This window comes from Oryzias latipes, chromosome 18 (assembly GCF_053564925.1).
Source record: "Oryzias latipes strain Hd-rR chromosome 18, Olatipes_Hd-rR_3.1".
Taxonomy (NCBI): domain Eukaryota; kingdom Metazoa; phylum Chordata; class Actinopteri; order Beloniformes; family Adrianichthyidae; genus Oryzias; species Oryzias latipes.
In genome coordinates this window covers 5,107,618-5,127,783 of record NC_136254.1, presented here as the reverse complement: position 1 = coordinate 5,127,783, position 20,166 = coordinate 5,107,618, and the positions used below count along the sequence as shown (strand labels likewise).

Below are 20,166 nucleotides of genomic sequence, written 5' to 3'. Positions count from 1 at the left end.
TGAAAATAATGTAAATATTTAACATTTTTATCTGAATTGAGCTGACAAACCCACCCTTATTGTGAACAGAGCAGAGAGAACTTCTTTATGCCTGATATTTGTGCTGAAACAGAAATGTATCTAAATCAGGTTTTAGAGTTTAATTTGAAGCTGCCTGATTGTAGCTTGTTCCCTGTTTGTCTACAGTCTGAATAGTGGATTTAAAACAAAACAAATCTACCTGTTGTGTTTTCCGTTAAGACAATTATCCCCTCTATTTTTTAAGGTGAAAAATCGTGGGTCTTGTGGGTAGTGGGTGCACTAAACCTGCCCACCCGTGGATGGTGATCAGGTTCAAAACCTGTTAGCATCTTGATTTGTTCACAGGCATAGCTGCAACACAAGATTACACAGTCTACTCTTGGCTGTGAGTCTCTTACTACCACACAGCTGACCCCTAGGACTAGTTTCAGTAACGAATGGGGGCTCGTCCGGGATTTCCTCTAGCGGGAGCCAATGCCAGATGAAGAGTGCAAGACCACCTTTAAAAGTGTCCGGAACTTAAGGGAAGGCCTCATCCATGTGTGTTGCCCAGAGAGTCTCTGCCACCTTTGAAATGTCAAGGCCACTAAAGCACCTTGGCAGGCACTGATTGGCAAGATTCAGAGACAATTTAGTCAGTATTTAGTCAGCAACAATTCATCTTCTGGTCCATCGATGACAGCGGACCACAGTCTCCAGTGATGATTTACGGAAGACTGACCTGAATGAGACGATTGTCAACTGCTTAAGAAGTGACAAGCTACAGTCACTGGAGGATGAAGGCATGTTACACCTACACCAACTCAATCTACAAAAACTGGATACTCCTCTAAGTGAGGCTTGTTCATCATTCTGCGCAGGGAACAGGTATTGAGTCATTTTGATGTCGTAAGTCTGGACAGATTTTCTCCATTTTTCCTCCTCTTATCTGGGACCGGGTCGCGGGGGCAGCAGTCTAAGCAAAGATGCCCTGACTTCCCTTGCCCTGGCCACTTCCTCTAGCCCCCAAGGGGGGACCCCAAGATGTTCCCAGACCATTAGAGAGACATAATCTCTCCAGCGTGTCCTGGGTCTTCCCCGGGGCTTCCGCCCAGTGGGACATGCCCAGAACACCTCCCCAGGGAGGCATCCAGGACGCATCCAGACCAAATGCCCGAGCCACCTCAACTGGGCCCTCTGGATGTGGAGAAGAAGCTATTCTACTCTGACTTCTCCATGGGTAACAGAGTTCCTCACCTTATCTCTAAGGGAGCGCCCAGCCCCCCTACGGAGGAAGCTCAATTCAGCCGCTTGTATTCTGGACCTCGTTCTTTCAGTCATGACCCAGACTTCATGACCATAGGTGAGAATTGGAACGAAGATCGATCAGTAAATTGACAGCTTTGCTTTCTGGCTCAGCTCTCTTTTTACCACAACGGACCAATACAGTGACCGCATAACTACGGACGCTGCCCTGATCCACCTGTCAATTTCACTCTCCAGTCTTCCCTCACTTGTAAACAAAATCCCAAGATATTTAAACTCCTCCACCTGGGGTAGGGACACTCCACCCATCGAGAGATGGCAAACTACCTTTCTCTGGTCAAGAACCATGGCCTCAGACATAGCAGTGCTAACTTTTATCCCAGCGGCTTCACACTCGGCTGCAAACCACCTCAATAGACCCTGGAGGACCCGGCTTGATGATGCAGGACAACATCATCTGCAAAGAGCACAGAGGAGATACTGTGGTCCCCAAACCAGACCCCTTCCAGCCCCTGGCTTTGCTTAGAAATTCTGTCCATAAAAACTATTAATAGAACCGGTGATAAAAGGCAGCCCTGCCAGAGTCCAACATGCACTGGGAACAGGTCTGACTTACTGCTGGCTATGTGATCCAAGGTCTTGCTCCGATCATACAGAGCCCGGACAGTCCTCAGTAAGGCTCCCCGGACCCCATAATCCCAGAGCACCCTCCACAGGATACCACGGGGGACATGGTCGATCGTCTTCTCTAAATCCACAAAACACATATGGACTGGATGAGTGAACTCCCACAATCCCTCCAAGCACCCTAAAGCGGGTGTAGAGCTGGTCCACTGTTCCACGACCAGGACGGAAACCGCACTGTTGTTCCTGGATCCGAGGTTCGACTATCGGAAGGACTCTCCTCTCCAGTACCCTGGCATAGACTTTCCCAGGGAGGCTGAGGAGTGTAATTCACTGGTAGTTGGAACACACCCTCCTTCTTAAAAAGGGGAACCACCACCCCTGTCTGCCAGTCCAGTGGTGCAGTTCCCGACCTTTATCTTATTTCTGCTCATATGTGTTTGCACATTTGAGACTCCAAAAGCAACAGTTTAAGCTGTTTTTTTTAAATGACAAATTTAGCACTTTTTCTCCTTATTATTGGTATTCTATTCCAGAAAGTTGACTCCTGGAATGACACTTTATTTTGTGAGAAAGACTTTTGTTCTAAATGAGATCTCACAGTCACCTCTAACAACAGCCTGAGTTTCTCTGGAGGAGCCTCTGAGTGATTTCTGCTTAGATTCAGTCAGACAAGCCGATTGAAACCGTTAAAAATGTTCAAAGCTCAGACGTCTGCTGCAGGTCTGGATGAGTCACTGAACATCTGAGATGAAGAAACCATCAGCAGGACTTTACTGTCCACTGCAGCTTCTGGAGCCAAACGAGCACTGACTCATGAAGCAGAAGCATCAAACAACAAAAGGAAAAAGGAGATTAGGGATCATTTTGGTTTATTTACTTGTATGAAAAACATGGAGGCAGTTTTGGACATACCTTTAAGTGATTCAATGATTAAACTGTTTGGATTTCTTCAAGATCTTTAAGTGTAAATGAAATATGTGTCCCAACAAACAAGTGAACTAGAATGAATGTCAAATCCATTCACATCTTAGTTTCCTAAAGTTCAGCCCACTGTTGTTTTTCCACATCCAAAAAATCCAAAGGAAACATTCCTAGAACATTCTAGACACTGGATGGTCACATGACTTTGCTAAATTCAGTCTTTCCACACATTGGAATGGAATGATGGATCTTCCAAGATCAAATACAATCGATTTATTTCATTTTGAAATAATGTCATATACAGGTTGATTTGATTCAATTAAAAACTTGTCTCAGACACATCAATCTGGCTGGATCATAAGAAAATGTATTCAATAATTAAGTCGATAACCAGTAACACCCCTATTGCCACCAAATGCCCCCCAAGCCGTAGGTCCTGTGTCCATCCCATAATAATTTCTAAACTTCCTTTGGATAGCACCGACACGTGCGATTTGGTTTTGTTAGTGGATTTTGACATTTACATATATATTGGGATTTTGGGACCATTTTATTGATAGTTTCTCCCGCTGTGATGTCATCTCTTTCTTTGGCGGGGGTCGTCCACTATGCTCAACGTGCGCTTTCAGCGGGTTCTAGGTGTAAAAGAAGAATTGTAAAAACAATCTGCAGTTCAGGACTGCTGCAGTCTCACTTTTTGAAGAACAGCCTTTTCTCTGGTTTTTGTTTATGCCAAAAAAGAATTTACATTTTTTTTTTAAAGTAACATCAAAGCAAAAGCAAAGCAGCATCAACATTTTCAAAAGAGTGAAAAAGGACTCTTTTAGCACTCTTCTAACTATAAAGAGGTAAAAACTGTGGCATTTGTCCATGTCTCTCGTAAAAAAAAAGATTTGGAATGATAATGGGTCTGAATTTACAGCTTGCATTGACAGTCCTCTCCTGATGGGGGCGCTGTGACCCACAGCTGTCCTGTCATGCTCAGTAGCTGCAGCTGGACGCCGTCTGGTTTAACAGTTTGATGTTTTAAAAATGTCATTTCATGGCTGTGATTAATGTCTGTATTTGTTAGAGTCAAACGTTTACTGTGATAAACTCATTAACTAGATAACGATGGATTTCTGAAATTACAGAATCGCTAAACCTCAGATGACCTTACGTGACCTTAGGATTAATTTGAGAGCAGTTTGTCTCTTTAACTCCTTTTGGACTTAAAGACATTTAGAGGAGCCAGTTTTAGTGGACAAACTTCAGGTTTTATAAGATGGAGGACCTAAAAACTGCAGCTGTTTGGATGCAGGGAGCTGAAATCCAGACTTTTATCTTCATCCGTTCCAGACGTGGCAGAAACATGGCGAGGTGACCTGACAGGCCTGAAGCTGACAGATACAGACAGATGTGTCGTCCCTCATTCATGTTTTACAAGTCTGCATGTGAACAACTCGCCTCATCCAGACACAGCTGCTTTATCTGCAGATTGAGTTCTTCAACTATGAGGGGGAGATGTAGCGCCCTCTAGTGGGGATAGTGGGGGTGAATGCTAAACTCAAGAAGTGTCAGAATTCTCTGGACAGATTCTATAAATTATTTAAAAAAAAAAGATTTACTTCAAATAAAATAAGTTTCTGCAGACACACTTTTAAAGCTGAATGTCACAGAAAGACCTTTTAAAATACCTAATGAAAACTTTTACTAATGAAAGACAACAACATACTTTCAAGTTGAGGTCGTTTTCATTCAGAGATGACAAACAGGGAGGGTGGCTGTGGTCAAAGGGGGCAGATTGAGCTGATAGCAGAAGTTTACACTAAATTCTATTGAGAGGTGCAGAGGAAATGCAGCTGTAGTTAGAGCAGATGTAAGGGGAAGCAATAAATGTTGATACATTTGTCACATACCTCCATGTTTTTCTGTATGTTTTGTTTTTTATGAACTTTATGATGCTCATGGTCATAAAACAGCACTCAGCTTACTGAACAGAGTACAGCGATTACTTTCAGCCTATGACTCTTGATTTTATTTGACATCATTTTGGCTGATCATGTCTTGGACCACCCTGGCATCTCTTTGGTCAGCTGGGTTTGATGGGGCATCCACTGGGCCGTCTTCATCAAGAAGGGGCGGGGCCCTTTCACCTCTCATGGTAGCGATGTTGTGAAAAACAACACATGCAGCTGTAATGTCACATGCCCTCTCTGGCGTAACCCTGAGCCCACATAGACACTGAAATCTTCCCTTCAGGACGCCTATAGTCATCTCCACCCTGACCCGTGTTCTGCTGTAAGTTAAATTGTTCCTGTGGTCCAGGCTGAGGTTCAGGATAGTGGGTCATCAGATGTGGCAGACAAGGATACCCCCTGTCCCCCAGCAAGTAACCATTGAAATGTCCTATATTATAAGTCACATAACATAAAATACATAACATTGTATTTTGCGAGCCGGTTTAGCTCGTGCTGGTTTGCGGCGGCTTCCGTCCGTGAAACCAGGGTTCGACTCCGGGCTGCTCCCTGTTCCCTTCTCTACCTCTGTGCCGGTCCCAAGCCCGGTTTGAGAAGGTTGCGTCAGGAAGGGCATCCGGCGTAAAACATTGCCAAGTTTACCATGCGACTTGTTCGCTGTGGCGACCCCTGATGGGAGAAGCCGAAAGAGGAAGAACAATAAGTCACATAACATAAAATACATAACATTGTATAAAAAGAAGAAAGTAAGCCAAATTATACCCTGTTGAAATTTGTGGCACAAGGATGACTCCCTAAAAATTCTGGCATTATGAACAGAACTGGGCCATTTGGCTCCAATGTCTGTGATGAGGGGAGTGGCATCACATATTATCTAGATAGTGGGGAACAGTAATCAGTATGATTCACATATTTAAAAACTGTAATATATTGTTAGCTGCACATTGATGCTATGCATTGACTAAAGTCTCCTTCAGTCAATGAAGGAGATGTAATAGGAATGTGTGCTCCATCCATGCACCCAATCACATTTGGGAACCCTGAAATTGGAGGATATATATTTATAAAACATTTTCATGATTGTGACTGTAAACAGTATGGATATATTGATAAAGCAGTGCTATGTCATTGAAACTGTGTCAAATAAAACAACAGGACAAAGCTGCTATTCTGTGGAATTCCTCTTTAATGACCCTCAGTGGTTTATGGCCACAGAATAGCACTAAACATCCCAGGACGCGTTTGAATGACAGACATACTGTCTGAACTGCCCTGCACACAGTTGCATTTCCCACATGTTCTGCATCACCCACGCTGAACAAAAAACTCCCAGTCACAAAAAAACCAAGGGCGATGCATAAAATGTGCACAGTGCTCCACGATGTGTCATGTTCGATATAAACTGCTTTAAAAGATTCCTTAAATAAATTAACAAGTCTCTTGAAAAACGATAACACTCTAGCAAATATTCATTTGGATAAGAAAAAACATTGATCTGGGTCTAATCACCCTCTCACTGCTGAAAAAAGTATTATCTGAGTTTCTTCATCCACTAAATCATCTTCAAACGGACATGTCATGCTGCTTCACCTCTCTGAAAACAAACTAACCTTCAACTAAACCTGCTCCAGACCAGGTTATGTTCAGAGCTCATGTTGCCATGGCAACTTAACACCCTGAAACTTACCTCCGTTTTTAGAATCGAAGGCTGGGGTTAACCGCTTCCTTACCCTCAAAATTACTGAGCTACCTCACATAACCTGCCTTCTGGAACAGGACTCTGGTTTGCTGCACTAAGGCCTTATGGCTGCCCTGGATTGGAGGATGAGAGAATGGAGCTGGCTCAGGAATGGAGGGAGGAAGATTAGTGGCTGCATGTAAATACAGGATGGGATTTAAATACCTGGCATCTCCACTGCCCCACAGGGGGAGGAATTTCTGTCTCTCCTTCCCCCCATTGGCAACACTTGTGTTTTTGGTGAGCTTTTGTGAACAACTGTTACATTTTGTGTAACTTTCAATGTGAAAGCTTTAGTTGAGAAGCAGTGGGTTAACTGCCTTTTTGTTTGTGATTGTTTTCTCCAGTTTTTGTTAAGACTCAGGGAGACAGGTCAGACTGTCATTTATTTTCCTTTAGTTTGATTGAAGGTCAGATAGAGTATTAAGTATTTGACGTTTAAGTTAGTTCTGTTTTGTTTATTATTTTGGCCTTGGCACATTCTCCTTTTGTCCTATTTTCATTTGGGGCAATAAACCCTTCTATTATCTGTATAGACACTGGTCTTGGCAGTTTTATTAAATATTTTGGTGATTAGAGGGCTTATGTTATGTCATTAGGGTTTATTTCCTTCTTATGTTATGCCCCGCCCCCCTAGACATAAGGTGCATAACACAGAGAAACTGCAGCAGCTTCAACACACATCTGCTCACGAGGAGAAGATGAATATTGATGAGATGCTCAGTGTTTGTTCAACTCAGCTAAGTGTTGCATTTAGAAATGGAGATGTCTGTGGTGGTCTGCAACTGCATCCCATAATCCTTTGTGCAGCCTTTTTCTCTGCTGTAGAGCAGCTGCAGCAGCACAAGGGAGGACAGGAGGCTCTGCACTACAGACCTGTAGAAGGAGGTCAGGACTGAGCTCCTCATCCCAGCGCCCTGAGCCTCCTAAGGAAGTAAAACAAACATTTTGAAATGCTTTTATTTTTAACAGAGAGTGAAAGGCCTTCATGAAAATGTCAAATAAAAGACCCTTAAAGAAAAATACAACAGAGATTCTGAAAAATCACGAGCACCTCAGTGTTCATGTCACGTTTCTTCTGTCGAAGCGACAAAATCCGTGAGCAGGAGCAGGCCCCATCAATGTTTGTAGGACATCTTGAACCCAGGTGGCACTCTGTTCCACACAGATGTTGAGGTTCCTTTTTGTCACTAAACTGAAACAAAGAAAACAAGTTTTATTTCAGCGTTAGCAGATTTTAGAGGTTAGTTAGACTCATAATCACTTCTGAGGCTATACAGAAGTGAAGAGTGCAGCACTTACATGACTCCAGGTTTGGGACAACGATCATCAGTGAGAATGAAAGAACGGACTCTGGAGGGACTCAACGTTCCCTGGAAGAATTTGAAGCAGCAGTTGTCTGGACCGCTGGAACCTGAAAAAAAACCACATTTTTAGAAAAGAATGTGAAGTAAATTTAAAAGCTTCCTTTTCGTCTGAACTCACTGTTGCAGGAGACGGTGCAGAAGAGCGCAGCTCCCAGGATGCAGAGCAGGAGGATGGCGGCGGTCCTCATGTTGATGGATTCCTCTGGAGACGATGAAGGAGAAGAAGGTGATCCTCACGGTTGATCTTTGGTTTGAGTTTGGGCTGAAGATGAGTCGGGTTGTATTTATTAGGATCCTCAGGAAGGTGTCAGAAGAGTTGAAACAAAAAGAGGGAGGTCCGTTGTGGTTTGAAAGGGGCTGATGACAAAGTTTCCGTTTGTCTCTGAAGAGGTGCAGAGGAAAAGGGTCTGTGGTTACAGCAAAGGTGAATGCATGGCGGTGGATTTCTGCAGCTGATTGTAACCATCACACGACTTGACACAATTTTTTCCATTAAGACAAGATCCCCTCTATTTTGTAGGTGTAAACTTGTGGGTCTGGTAAGTAGTGGATGTGCTAAACATTCCCACCCAGGGATGGTGATGTTGACACTGCTGTGGACAGCAGAGGAATGAGATTAAGGTTCAAAACCGGTTAACACCTCTCCTCTGTTGGCAACCAAAACTGAGGCCATCCATCTGGCAGAAATTGCATTTTTTTTCATCCATGTCCTCTATTATCTGAAAAATACAACAGCATGTTAAAAACACTCAAAAACAATTTTCATTGGAGAAGGTCTTTAACCCAAATGATCCTGTTCTGACTGAATGAGGCTCCACAAAGCTGTAGTTTCCTTTTCTCTCTGAAGTCTGACTGGTAAAGGATAAGAGCGACCTCTGCTGGTACTTGTTTGTAATCACAGGGCAGACTTATATCATTACACAGTGCAGGAAAAAAGCTGTTGTTCTTGTTTTCTTTACAATAGCCTATTTAGTATTTTAGTGTTCTTGCTCACATATGTCACCATCATTTCTATTGTTTAATCTGGTCTAATACTTCAGAAATGCTCCATCTGAATAACAAAATATATAGATCTTGCAGGTGTGTCTGTACAGCAGCTAAAGCTGATTCTGGATGTTTCCTCGTTCACATCTCAGGTGGAAACTGAGCAGCAGGAATTGGAGGATCTGAGCAGTGGCGCCTCCGGACATCTCTCATGGGGGTTGCCAGAAGGGGGCCACTTCAAATCTTGGGGTGGGGTAAAAAGAAGTGAACGCTGACATTAATGGTTATAAAGTGCTGTCGTAGGAAAGCCCGTATCATTGTTCCTCCACCACCGTGTTGAAAGAAGATGTTTCTTCAGAACTGTTCTCATGTTGATGCAGTGACCTCCAGCTTCTGGTCTCAGATGTTTACATTAAAAGCCAGATGAAGGTGAAGAGCAGACAGGGAAGATCATCGTCCTGCAGGCTCAGACGTCTGCTGCAGGTCTGGATGAGTCACTGAACATCTGAGACGAAGAAACCATCAGCAGGACTTTACCGTCCACTGCAGCTTCTGGAGCCGAGCAAAAGCCTCAAACAACAAAAAGAAAAAGGAGATTAGGGATCATTTTGGTTTATTTACTTGTATGAAAAACATGGAGGCAGTTTTGGACATACCTTTAAGTGAGTCAATGATTACACTGTTTTTAGCCAGAATCACAAAACCTGTGTCGTTTTCTAGAACATAGGTACATCTTCAGCTCAAACTGTGACTCAGAAAAATTCCTGCTACTGAACCGAAGTACCCCAGATTCCTTGCATTTCTTCCAGATCCTCAATGAATGTCAAATCCATTCACATTTTAGTTTCCTAAAGTTCAGCCCACTGTTGTTTTTCCACATCCAAAGAATCCAAAGGAAACATTCCTAGAACATTCTAGACACTAAATTCAGTCTTTCCACACATTGGACTAGAATGATGGATCTTCCAAGATCAAATACAATCGATTTATTTCATTTTGAAATGATGTCATATTTGTACAGGTTGATTTGATTCAATTAAAAACTTGTCTCAGAAACGTCGATCTGGCTGGATTATAAGAAAATTGATTCAAAAATTTCAATCGATTACCAGTAACACCCGTATCGCCACCAAATGCCCAAGCCGTAGGTCCTGTGTCCATCCCATAATAATTTCTACACTTCCTTTGAATATTGGAGAATGTAAAAACAATCTGGGCCTTGCAGTTCAGGACTCCTGCAGTCTCACTTTTTGAAGAACAGCCTTTTCTCTGTTTTTTGTTTATGCCAAAAAAAATTTGAAAGGTTTTTTGCAAAGTAACATCAATGCAAAAGCAAAGAAGCATCAACGTTTTCAAAAGAGAAATAAGACTCATTTAGCATTAAAGGTGGGAGACCCCTGAACTATAAAGGGGTAAAAACTGTGGCATGTGTCCATGTCACTAGTAAAAAAAAAAAAGGTTTGGAATGAAAATGGGTCTGAATCTACAGCTTGCATTGACAGTCCTCTCCTGATGGGGGCGCTGTGACCCACAGCTGCCCTGTCATGCTCAGTAGCTGCAGCTGGACACCGCATTGTTTAACAGTTTGGTGTTTTAGAAATGTCATTTCATGACTGTGATTAATGTCTGTATTTGTTAGTCAAACTTTTACTGTGATAAACTCAATAAATGGAAAACGATGGATTTCTGAAATCCTTTCGGACTTAAAAGACATTTAGAGGAGCCAGTTTTAGTGGACAAACTTCAGGTTTTATAAGCTGGAGGACCTAAAAACTGCAGCTGTTTGGATGCAGGGAGCTAAAATCCAGACTTTTATCTTCATCCGTTCCAGACGTGGCAGAAACATGGCGAGGTGACCTGACAGGCCTGAAGCGGACAGATACAGACAGATGGGTCGTCCCTCATTCATGTTTTACAAGTCTGCATGTGAACAACATGCCTCATCCAGACACAGCTACTTTATCTGCAGATAGTTCAACAATGAGAGGGAGATGTGGCGCCCTCTAGTGGGGGTGAATGCTAAACTCAAGAAGTGTCAGAATTCTCTGGACAGATTCTATAAATTATTTAAAAAATAGATTTACTTCAAATAAAATAAGTTTCTGCATACACAGTTTACACTAAATTCTATTGAGAAGTGCAGAGGAAATGCAGCTGTGGTTAGAGCAGATGTAAGGGGAAGCAATAAATGTTAATACATTTGTCACATACCTCCATGTTTTTCTGAATGTTTTCTTTTTTGTAACTCAATGATACTCATGGTCATAAAACAGCACTCAGCTTACTGAACAGAGTACAGCGGTTCTTCTGTCTCACCACAAAAGAGAAGATTCCCTTTACTGAGCAGGCCAGAAGAGCGGCATACTGAGCCTGTTCAATGAGACACAGACAGAAGTTGACTGTGTGCTGTTTGTGTTCTAGCTGGTTACTAAAGGTTAACTTAAAAAAAAAAAATAAAAAAAAAAAAAATCCACTTTCTTCCTGGTCATCCTGTCAAGTATGCAACTAAAACTGGTGTCAGAAGTGGGATCAGCTGTGCTGTTGAAGAGCGGAGATCAGGAAGACAAAGACAAAGATGGAGTTGGAGGAACTACAGGACCGGCTGAGTGAAGTTGTGCTGCAGCTAAAGTTGGAACAACTGCAAGAGGTGTGATTCAAGCCAAAATCTCAACTGAGAAAGAAACAAGAAAACATACGCTGATCAGAGCTATTAGTGAAGCAGTTGATACTGCAATAGAAAATGAACACTTGGACCACTTACTGTAATTAAACATGCAAAAGAAGTGAAAGAAAGAGACAGCCAAACGAAAGTTAGCGATGGGCATAGCAGGAAAGGTCAGGTGTCTTGTCACTGATGCAGCAGCAAACATGACTGCATGTGCTGGAATGCTGCAAATACGGCATACCATTTGTATAGCCCATTCCCTGAATTTAATCGTGAGAAAATCATGTGATCAAATACCAACAATAACTGAAATACACAACAAAACACGACACATTGTGACATACTTTCGATCGAGCATGACTGCTAAAGAGAAGCTCACTCAAATACAGCAACAGCTGGGAACATCGGGCCATAAATGAATAAACGAGGTGCCAACACGATGGAACAGTACCTACCAAATGTTTGAGAGAATGACTGAGCAGAAGGAGGCAGTCTGGGTGTCACTGGCCTCATTAAAACCTGACGTCACTCCACTGACTCCAGAAGAATGTCAGATCATTGAAGAGATGCTCAGGGTTCTTGCTCCTTTTGACCAAGCTGCAAGGGTCTCTGGGTCAAAGGTCATTCCCATGATGAGAATGCTCCACATTGAGCTTCAACGTCAGGCCACAACAGTAACAAAAACAGCTGCTCAGCAACTGGCTGAAATCCTGAGGAAGCGGCTAACTGACGCTATTTGCGGCATGGAATCTCTCAGTGTGATGACTCTGCAACTCTGTTAGATCCCAGATTTAAAAAGAATGGATTTGTTAGTCAGCAAAAAGCAAGTGAAGCGGTGAAGAGACTGCAGTCAGAATGTGCAGAAGAAATGAGGAGCCAAGAGCCTGACCCAAGAGAAGAAGAGCCTAGCTCTTCACATGGGTCAGAACCCAGTTCAGGTATGAAAATACATTTCTGTGGCACTTTGTGATATGATATATATCATGTGATAATAAAGTAACGATTAACTATTTTTTAGGGCACAATCTCTGGAAAACTTTAGATATGGAGGTTGCAGAGACCCAGAAGTCGAGAAACGCAACAGCTGACTCCATTATTGAAGTCCAACGCTACCTGGCAGAAACAAACACACCCACAAACCAAGATCCTTTGCAATATTGGAAATGGAACCAGGAAGTATACCCACATCTTCATCAACTTGCACTTAAAACTCTCTGCTCACCATTATCGTCTGTATCATGCGAAAGAGTATTTTCCAAGGCTGGGAAGCTGGTGTGTAAGAGGAGAAATCGCCTTGGAGCAAAGACACTCCAAAAACTTTTGTTTCTCAATAAAAATTCATTAACTAATCACTTTTTCGTCTTTTATTTCATTTGATTTAACAGTTAAGTTTACAAATGAGCACATAAGTTAAACAATTGCAACTCTGAATTTTTACTCTAATTTGCTATATTTTACATACCAACTCAGTTTTAGTATTTACAAGAAAAAGGAATTTCTATACCTACAATGATTTTATAACTACTGCAGGGGTCACTATTGGGTGACCACCATGGTATCAATACAGTGCCGACACAGTTTGTTTAGTGTGTCAATACACTCCTTGAGGTATCATCGTCCCATCACTAGTATTGACTTTTATTTTTAATTATGCTACAGAATCGCTTCCATACTCATCCGGAGTTATAACATTATGTAAGTATGAGACAGCGAACGAACTCCTGCAATCAGTCTACCACCAGTACGTTACCTGTGAACCGAAGATGTGCAACAGGAAGTGGGCGCTTCCAAATGCTGCCCATGACCAAGTGAGGGTTTCTTGGCCTTTTATAGCGCCCCATGAGGCCACTGCCTGTCATTATCCTCCCCACTGCACCTGAGCCAATTAATCCTGCCACAATTACATTAAATTATTATTTATTCATTATTATTGACTTATTTATATATTGTTATTATTTATTATTGCAATTGACTTATTGTTGGGCTTTTCTAAATAATTTAAATTACATGTCAAAGAGGTCTAAAACTTCTACATGTTTAAAAATTAATCTCAAAAATTCTTTGAAATGATTTTTTTATTTGTAAGAAGTCCTGCAACTATGCATTTTTCATTTAAGTTTGAACGTTTACGGCTGACTCTCTTATTAAGCAACAACAAATTCTGTATATATATAAATTATACACATATATATTACACACTGTGCCACCGTCGGCCAGGCTTCCCAAGTGGGCGTGTCTCCTCTAGCCATAAAACTCATTGGTTGGCTCCCCCTCAGGCTGCTTCCTGCTAGCAGGCTGGGGTCTTCCTGCTGCTTGTCAAAGTGAGCAAAGAAGAGGTTGAGTGTGTCTGGGAGATGTTTGTCCTGATTGACCTGTGTGGTGGTTCTGTTGGAGTCAGAGTCCTGATTCCTCTCCACATGCTGGGGGGGTCGTTGTTCCTAAAGAGTCCCTCTAACTGTTGTCTGTAGTTTTCTCTTTCTGAAAGGGTTAACAGATCAGGACTCCTCTTCCTCATCTGCAGCTCCTCCTCTGTCATGATGGGCGTCACCAACAGGAAGAGAAGAAAGAAGCTGATTGGCTGAACTCACAGTGGAACCATCTGATTGGAGGATCAGAGTCAAACCGGTTTCTGAGGAAGTGAAACTCTCACAGTCTGTGTGTCTGAGAGGAGAAATGGCGCAGAAAGGAGTGGATCTGGATGAAGAAAGCTTCAGCTGTTCCATCTGTCTGGATCTGCTGAAGGATCCGGTGACTATTCCCTGTGGACACAGCTACTGCATGAAGTGTCTTCAAGGATTGTGGGATGCAGAGGAGAAAGTCCACAGCTGTCCTCAGTGCAGGAAGACCTTCACACCGAGGCCTGTTCTGGGGAAAAATGTCATGTTAGCAGCTTTAGTGGAGCAGCTGAAGAAGACCGGACTCCAAGCTGCTCCTGCTGGTCTCTGCTATGCTGGACCTGAAGATGTGGTCTGTGACGTCTGCACTGGAAGAAAACTGAAAGCCATCAAGTCCTGCTTGAGCTGTCTGGCCTCTTACTGTGAGGAACACCTTCAGCCTCATTTGAAAGCAGCTGCATTGAAGAAACACAAGCTGGTGGAACCCTCCAAGAACCTGCAGGAGAACATCTGCTCCCGTCATGATGAGGTGATGAAGATGTTCTGTCGCACTGATCAGAAGAGCATCTGTTATCTCTGCTCTGTGGATGAACATGAGGGACATAAAATAGTCTCAGCTGCAGCAGAAAGGACTGAGAAGCAGAGAGAGCTGGAGGAGAGTCAGCAACAAATCCAGCAGAGAATCCAGGACAGAGAGAAAGAGGTGAAGCTGCTTCAACAGGAGGTGGAGGCCATCAATCACTCTGCTGATCAAAGCGTGGAGGACAGTGAGAAGATCTTCACTGAGATGATCCGTCTCCTCCAGAAAAGAAGCCGTGATGTGGAGCAGCAGATCAGATCCCAGCAGCAAACTGAAGTGAGGCGAGTCAAAGGTCTTCAGGAGGAGCTGGAGCAGGACATGGCTGAGCTGAAGAGGAGAGACGCTGAGCTGAAGCAGCTCTGCCTCACAGAGGATCACAGCCACTTTCTGCTCAACTACCCCTCACTGCCCCCACTCAGTGAGTCCACCCCCTCAGCCAGCATCCATGTCCGTCCTCTGACATACTTTGAGGATGTGACAGCAGCTGTGTCAGAGCTCAGAGACAAACTGCAGGACATTCTGAGAGAGGAATGGACAAATATTTCACTGACAGTCTCTCATCTGGACGTTTTACTGTCAGAACCAGAACCAGAACCAAAGAGCAGAGCTGACTTCCTCAGATATTCATGTCAAATCACACTGGATCCAAACACAGCATTCAGAAATCTGTTACTGTCAGAGGAGAACAGAAAGGTGACAGTGATGAGAAAACCTCAGTCTGTTTCTGATCATCCAGACAGATTTACTGATAAAGTTCAGGTTCTGAGTAGAGAGAGTCTGACTGGACGTTGTTACTGGGAGGTGGAGAGAAGACGAAACTGTGTTTATGTAGCAGTCGCATACAAGAACATCAGCAGATCTGGAAAAGAAAGTGGATTTGGTTTAAATGATAAATCTTGGGCAATACTTTGTTCTCCAGACAGTTTCTCATTTGTCCACAACAGCATAGAAACCTCCATCTCAGCTCCTGTTCCCTCCAGAGTAGGAGTGTACCTGGATCACAGAGCAGGTGTTCTGTCCTTCTACAGCGTCTCTGAAAGCAGGACTCTCCTCCACAGAGTCCAGACCACTTTCACTCAGCCGCTCCATGCTGGACTGTGGGTGGGTTGGGTCTTTGGAGACACAGCAGAGTTGTGTAAAGTGAAATAGTTCCTGAAAGAAGTGAAATGTTTGTTTTCAGTGATTTCTCTGCTTTGGATCATTTAGAACTAAACGTTTGAACTGTTCAGATTCTGTGGAGAAATGTTTGTAGTCAGAAATAGAGAGAAATGAAAATCTCTAGAATGTGGATTGGAGACATTTTGGAACATGAATGTCAAACTTTTGGGAGTCAAATCTGTTTTCTTTTGGTTTCTTTGAATTCAAATTTCACACACATGTTTTTGTGTTGTTGTCATGGGAACTGAAGGAAGCTGCAGCACAAATGGAATCAGTGAGGTCACAATCCCAGACTTTCTCTGGTTTGTTCTCCACAGAAACGACAAGAGAAGAAGCTGAAGGAGAAGATTGTGTTTGTGGAAAGAAGAACATTTACAACTTTGTTTTCTTTCTGCTTCATTTGACAACTTTGGATTGAAGATTTGTGTTTTCATGTCTCTGTTCTTCAGAGAAAAGTTGTTTCTGATCATGTGACAATAAAAACCTCCTGATTCTTTTGTCTTCATTCCAGAGTTTGAGTGAAATGTGATGAAGAAAAGTGGGAATAATATGAGGGAAGAACTGAAGCAGTTTTCCTGGAACTCCAGAAATGACAGAGTTCATGTTTAGAGCAGAAACATCTGTCAGTCAGTCTGAGTCCTTTTAGCTTCATTATTGGTAGGATTATTATCAGCTCACGAGTTTCTAAATATGTTGGCCAGAGCTTTATTCCTGGTTGAACAGACCCAGAAGAAGGGTTAGGATTAGGCTAATCCGTGCCAACAACAACATTTAGCTTCTGTCTATGAAGACTCTCATTCATCCAGGTTGATTCCATCATAGTAGTAGGTTTAGGGGCTGTCATCTCAACATTTAGCTTAGGATGCACTGAAAATTCATGCGGGCAATGCCACAATGTGCATCTTGGCACGAAGCTGAAGTTGGCTTCTGATTGGTGAGGACACTAAAGGAACATTCCACTGCATTTTTCACACTAAGACCACATAGAACCGGGTCCTGTTCAGAAACCACAGGACCTGGACTGCTCAAACCTGGATTAAATTAGGATTTAGATAGTAAAGATTACACTAAGCACAGTTTCTGATTTGTGAAACCTTTATTTCAGAAAAAAATCTTTACACCTGGTCTGAGGTGGTGTCAGTGTGAAAAATGTGATAAAATCATCTTATTTCACGTTTTCACAAATCTAATAAAGGTTTTTGTGTAGCGTCCTCTTTGGGCCGCTAGACGGGGGGATTGGGGGCGTAACAAAGGTTTTACGGAATAAGTGAAGTTACAGTTTTACAGAATAAAGGACAGAAAAAAAGTGATTCATTGTCCTAGAGCAGGGGTGTCCAACTCCAGGCCTGGAGGGCCGGCCTCCTGCTGGTTTTCCTGCCTTATCTGCTGCTGATTACCTGGATCAGGTGTGTTTAGCCAATAAGGATCTTCAATGGCAGCTTGGTTGGAAAACATGTGGGACACCGGCCCTCCAGGCCTGGATTTGGGGACCCCTGTCCTAGAGTGTGGTAACTCCAACAGTCCTCCAACAGGAGGCTGGGTAACTGGGTTGGATTAGGATGTTGTCAAAGTTTTTTCTGAAAACACAAGACAGTATAAAAAAGAAAACAGAAACCAAGAGCCGAGTACGATTTCTCATGAGGAGAGCTGGGAACAGACAACCCTTCAGCACCTCTGCTCCAAACAGCTCTGAGGGTGTCTGCCCCCTCCTCACACCTTGATTCAGAATGGGGTCACCCTGGTTACATGGGGGGTGAAATACCTACAGGTCCCAAGTTTAGCAGTTGTTAATATATTCTGATCATCCTGATGCAGCAAATGTTCTCTGATGAAAAATGTCAACAAGTCAAAAATGACATTTTCTATCAGTACAGCTTTAAGTCTACTGTGGTGAACCGTCATCCTTTTTCCTTCTTCCTGCTGCTGTTAAGCTGAATAGAAACAGGACTTCATTGTTTCAGGATCCAATAAAAGTTCTATCAAGTTTTAGTACAAATCTAGATTTTTAGCACTTCCTTCCTGAAATCTGATGGGATTTTCTGTCTTTTTTCTCATTTTAGTGGCAGAAATATCTCTTCATAGTTCCAGAGTCTGTCTTAAATTCATTCTAAAGAACTTCTGACTGTTGTTACTAAAACACAACATTTGTTGATAACCATGAAGAACTCTGGACTTTGTCTCTTTCATGATCTTTGACTGACAGTAAAACCAATAAATGTTACTGAGTTGCAGTAAATCTTCTGGGAAATCCCAGACTGTCCTGGACTCTGATCCTGAAATCCCTCCTCCTGATGACAAAACCTTTGAAAGTCTTGAAGGGAAACAAGTTGTGAGGAAACCTTTAGTGCAGAAAGAACTGCAGCTTCTTCAACTGGAACTCTGCAGCAAAATGAGCAGGAAGGATCTGGATGAAGAAAGCTTCTGCTGTTCCATCTGTCTGGATCTGCTGAAGGAGAAGACTTTTGATGTCTTCTTGTCAAAGATTCAAAGGTTTTTATTTTGGCCCACAGCAGTCACAGACTGCAAGGACCATATTGATTGATTGATATTATTGTATGTTTCTGAGAGAGTTGATGATACTGATCTCAATGCTAGCACTTTTAGCCACATTAGTATAGCTAGCATAGTTAGCATAATTAGCATTTTAGGCAATGTGTTTTTTGAGAGTTGATGATGCTGATCGCGAAGCTAGTACTTTCAGCCACATTAGTATAATTGGCATAGTTAGCATAATTAGCAATTTCAGCTTTCACTAGCATTGATCAAAGGTGGGCGGTGAGGGCGGCGAATGTGCGTAGAGTTGGGCGTGGAAGGCAGGTTGCGTCTGCGGGCAGGACAACGTCGCTTCCGGCTTTAATTTCTGTGTTCTTTGACCTGTCTGTTGCTCCCAGACCACCACCTGGTCCTACAGTTGTCCAAAGGAGACACATAAATGGCAACACTAGAGCACAGTTTGCAGAAATGATCAACCTTGAAAACGCCTCTGGTGCTAATGGTGATGAATTAGTGAACACTGTTACTTCTAGCATTTTGAATGTTCTGGATGCCATTGCTCCTATGAAGATGAAAATCAGAAAAAGTAGACAGAAAGCTCCCTGGATGAACAATGATTTGGTCAGCGGACAGAAAAGGCACAGAGCTGAGCGAAAAACTCCAGGTTCATCATGAAATCTATAAGGGAGAGTTGTAAACCTACAACCAAACCGTATGCAGAACAAGGGAAGACGCGTTTCTGAAATCACTGGAAGCTGCACCAAGATCAGTGAGTGTAAATGAACATGTTCCACTTTATCTGTCAACGATGCTCTGATGTGTTTAAAATGATGTAAATTACAATTTATTATTTTTAGCACTTATAAAAGCAGAAGCAACCAAAGAACTGGACATTAAGTCAACTATGAATAAAATCACAAAAAAATAAAAAACAATAAAAGTTTAGGGGTTCAACTGTTGAGTTTGGTTCTGATGCTGAGTTTGGTTTGTTCTGAGTTTCCCCGTCTGTCTCTCCAGGTTCAGGCTGTCTTCCTTTAGTTAAAGAAATGTCCGTCAGCTTAGCGTCAGCTCATCTGCTCTGTTTTGGCCCCCCGTTGTCATGTTTCAATTTATTTATGAAATATTTTAAGTTTCTGTCATCAACCCAGGTCTCTGGTATTTTGGGTCCCTGATAAAAAGACAATAAAAGTTAACAAGCAGGCCCACTAGATCTGCTGGAATTAAAAGCCTTAGGAAAAAGATAAGAGTTGCTGCAGTCCAGTCTGTTCCAGAACAATAAGATTAACTTTGCTGATTAGCCTCAAGTGATAAAACTAGGAATACTGCACTGACCTGTTTGTCAAATGTAAAAAGCCTGTCAAGGTTTACCCCAAGATTCCTCATAACAGGAGCATTTGAGGGGTTCAGGGGGCCAACAGCACTGCAGCAACATGTCAGCAGGTCAGTTTTTCCAAAAAAACAAAGCAAAAGTAAGTTTTGTTTTCATTCAGACATAGGAGGTTCAGATCCATCCAAGATTTTATGCAATCTACCTCTGCAGATTGTCATCCAGCTCCACCAGATTATAAGGGACGGTAGAGCTCTGTTGACACTCTCTCCCTCTAGCTTACAGCCCCTCACAAACCCAACCTAACATTACCGGTGCAACAAAAATGGCAACCAAAATTGGGGCCATCCAGCCGGCATAAATGAGGTTTTTTCCTCTATGTCCTCCATTATCAGAAAAATTCAACAGCATGTTAAAAACACAATTTTCATTGAGAAGGTCTTTAACCCAAGTTCTCCTGTTTTGAC

At 42.6% G+C, this 20,166-nt stretch overlaps 2 protein-coding genes across 3 annotated transcripts in view; both read left to right on the top strand.

Annotated features, from left to right (window-relative positions):
* cfap184 (cilia and flagella associated protein 184) overlaps positions 1 to 20,166 on the top strand; it is a 37,079-nt gene that overhangs the window by 8,794 nt on the left and 8,119 nt on the right. The window lies entirely within an intron of this gene.
* Positions 7,238 to 16,384, top strand: LOC101165008 (tripartite motif-containing protein 16-like). Of its 2 annotated transcripts, none has more exons than XR_013651206.1 (2): positions 7,238 to 8,103; positions 9,014 to 9,148. XR_013651206.1 is itself a non-coding variant. In XM_023965780.2 (2 exons), the coding sequence occupies exon 2, from the start codon at positions 14,200 to 14,202 to the stop codon at positions 15,868 to 15,870; it is 1,671 nt and encodes a 556-aa protein (XP_023821548.1). In that variant the 5' UTR covers positions 7,971 to 8,103; positions 14,048 to 14,199; the 3' UTR covers positions 15,871 to 16,384. The 2 variants fall into 2 exon arrangements, 1 of the variants encoding a protein (XP_023821548.1); XM_023965780.2 differs by lacking the exon at positions 9,014 to 9,148 and adding an exon at positions 14,048 to 16,384 and having other exon boundaries at positions 7,971 to 8,103.

Excerpts from the sequence above, each read along its gene's own strand:
- LOC101165008 (XM_023965780.2), top strand. The coding sequence starts at position 14,200 with ATGGCGCAGAAAGGAGTGGATCTGGATGAAGAAAGCTTCAGCTGTTCC.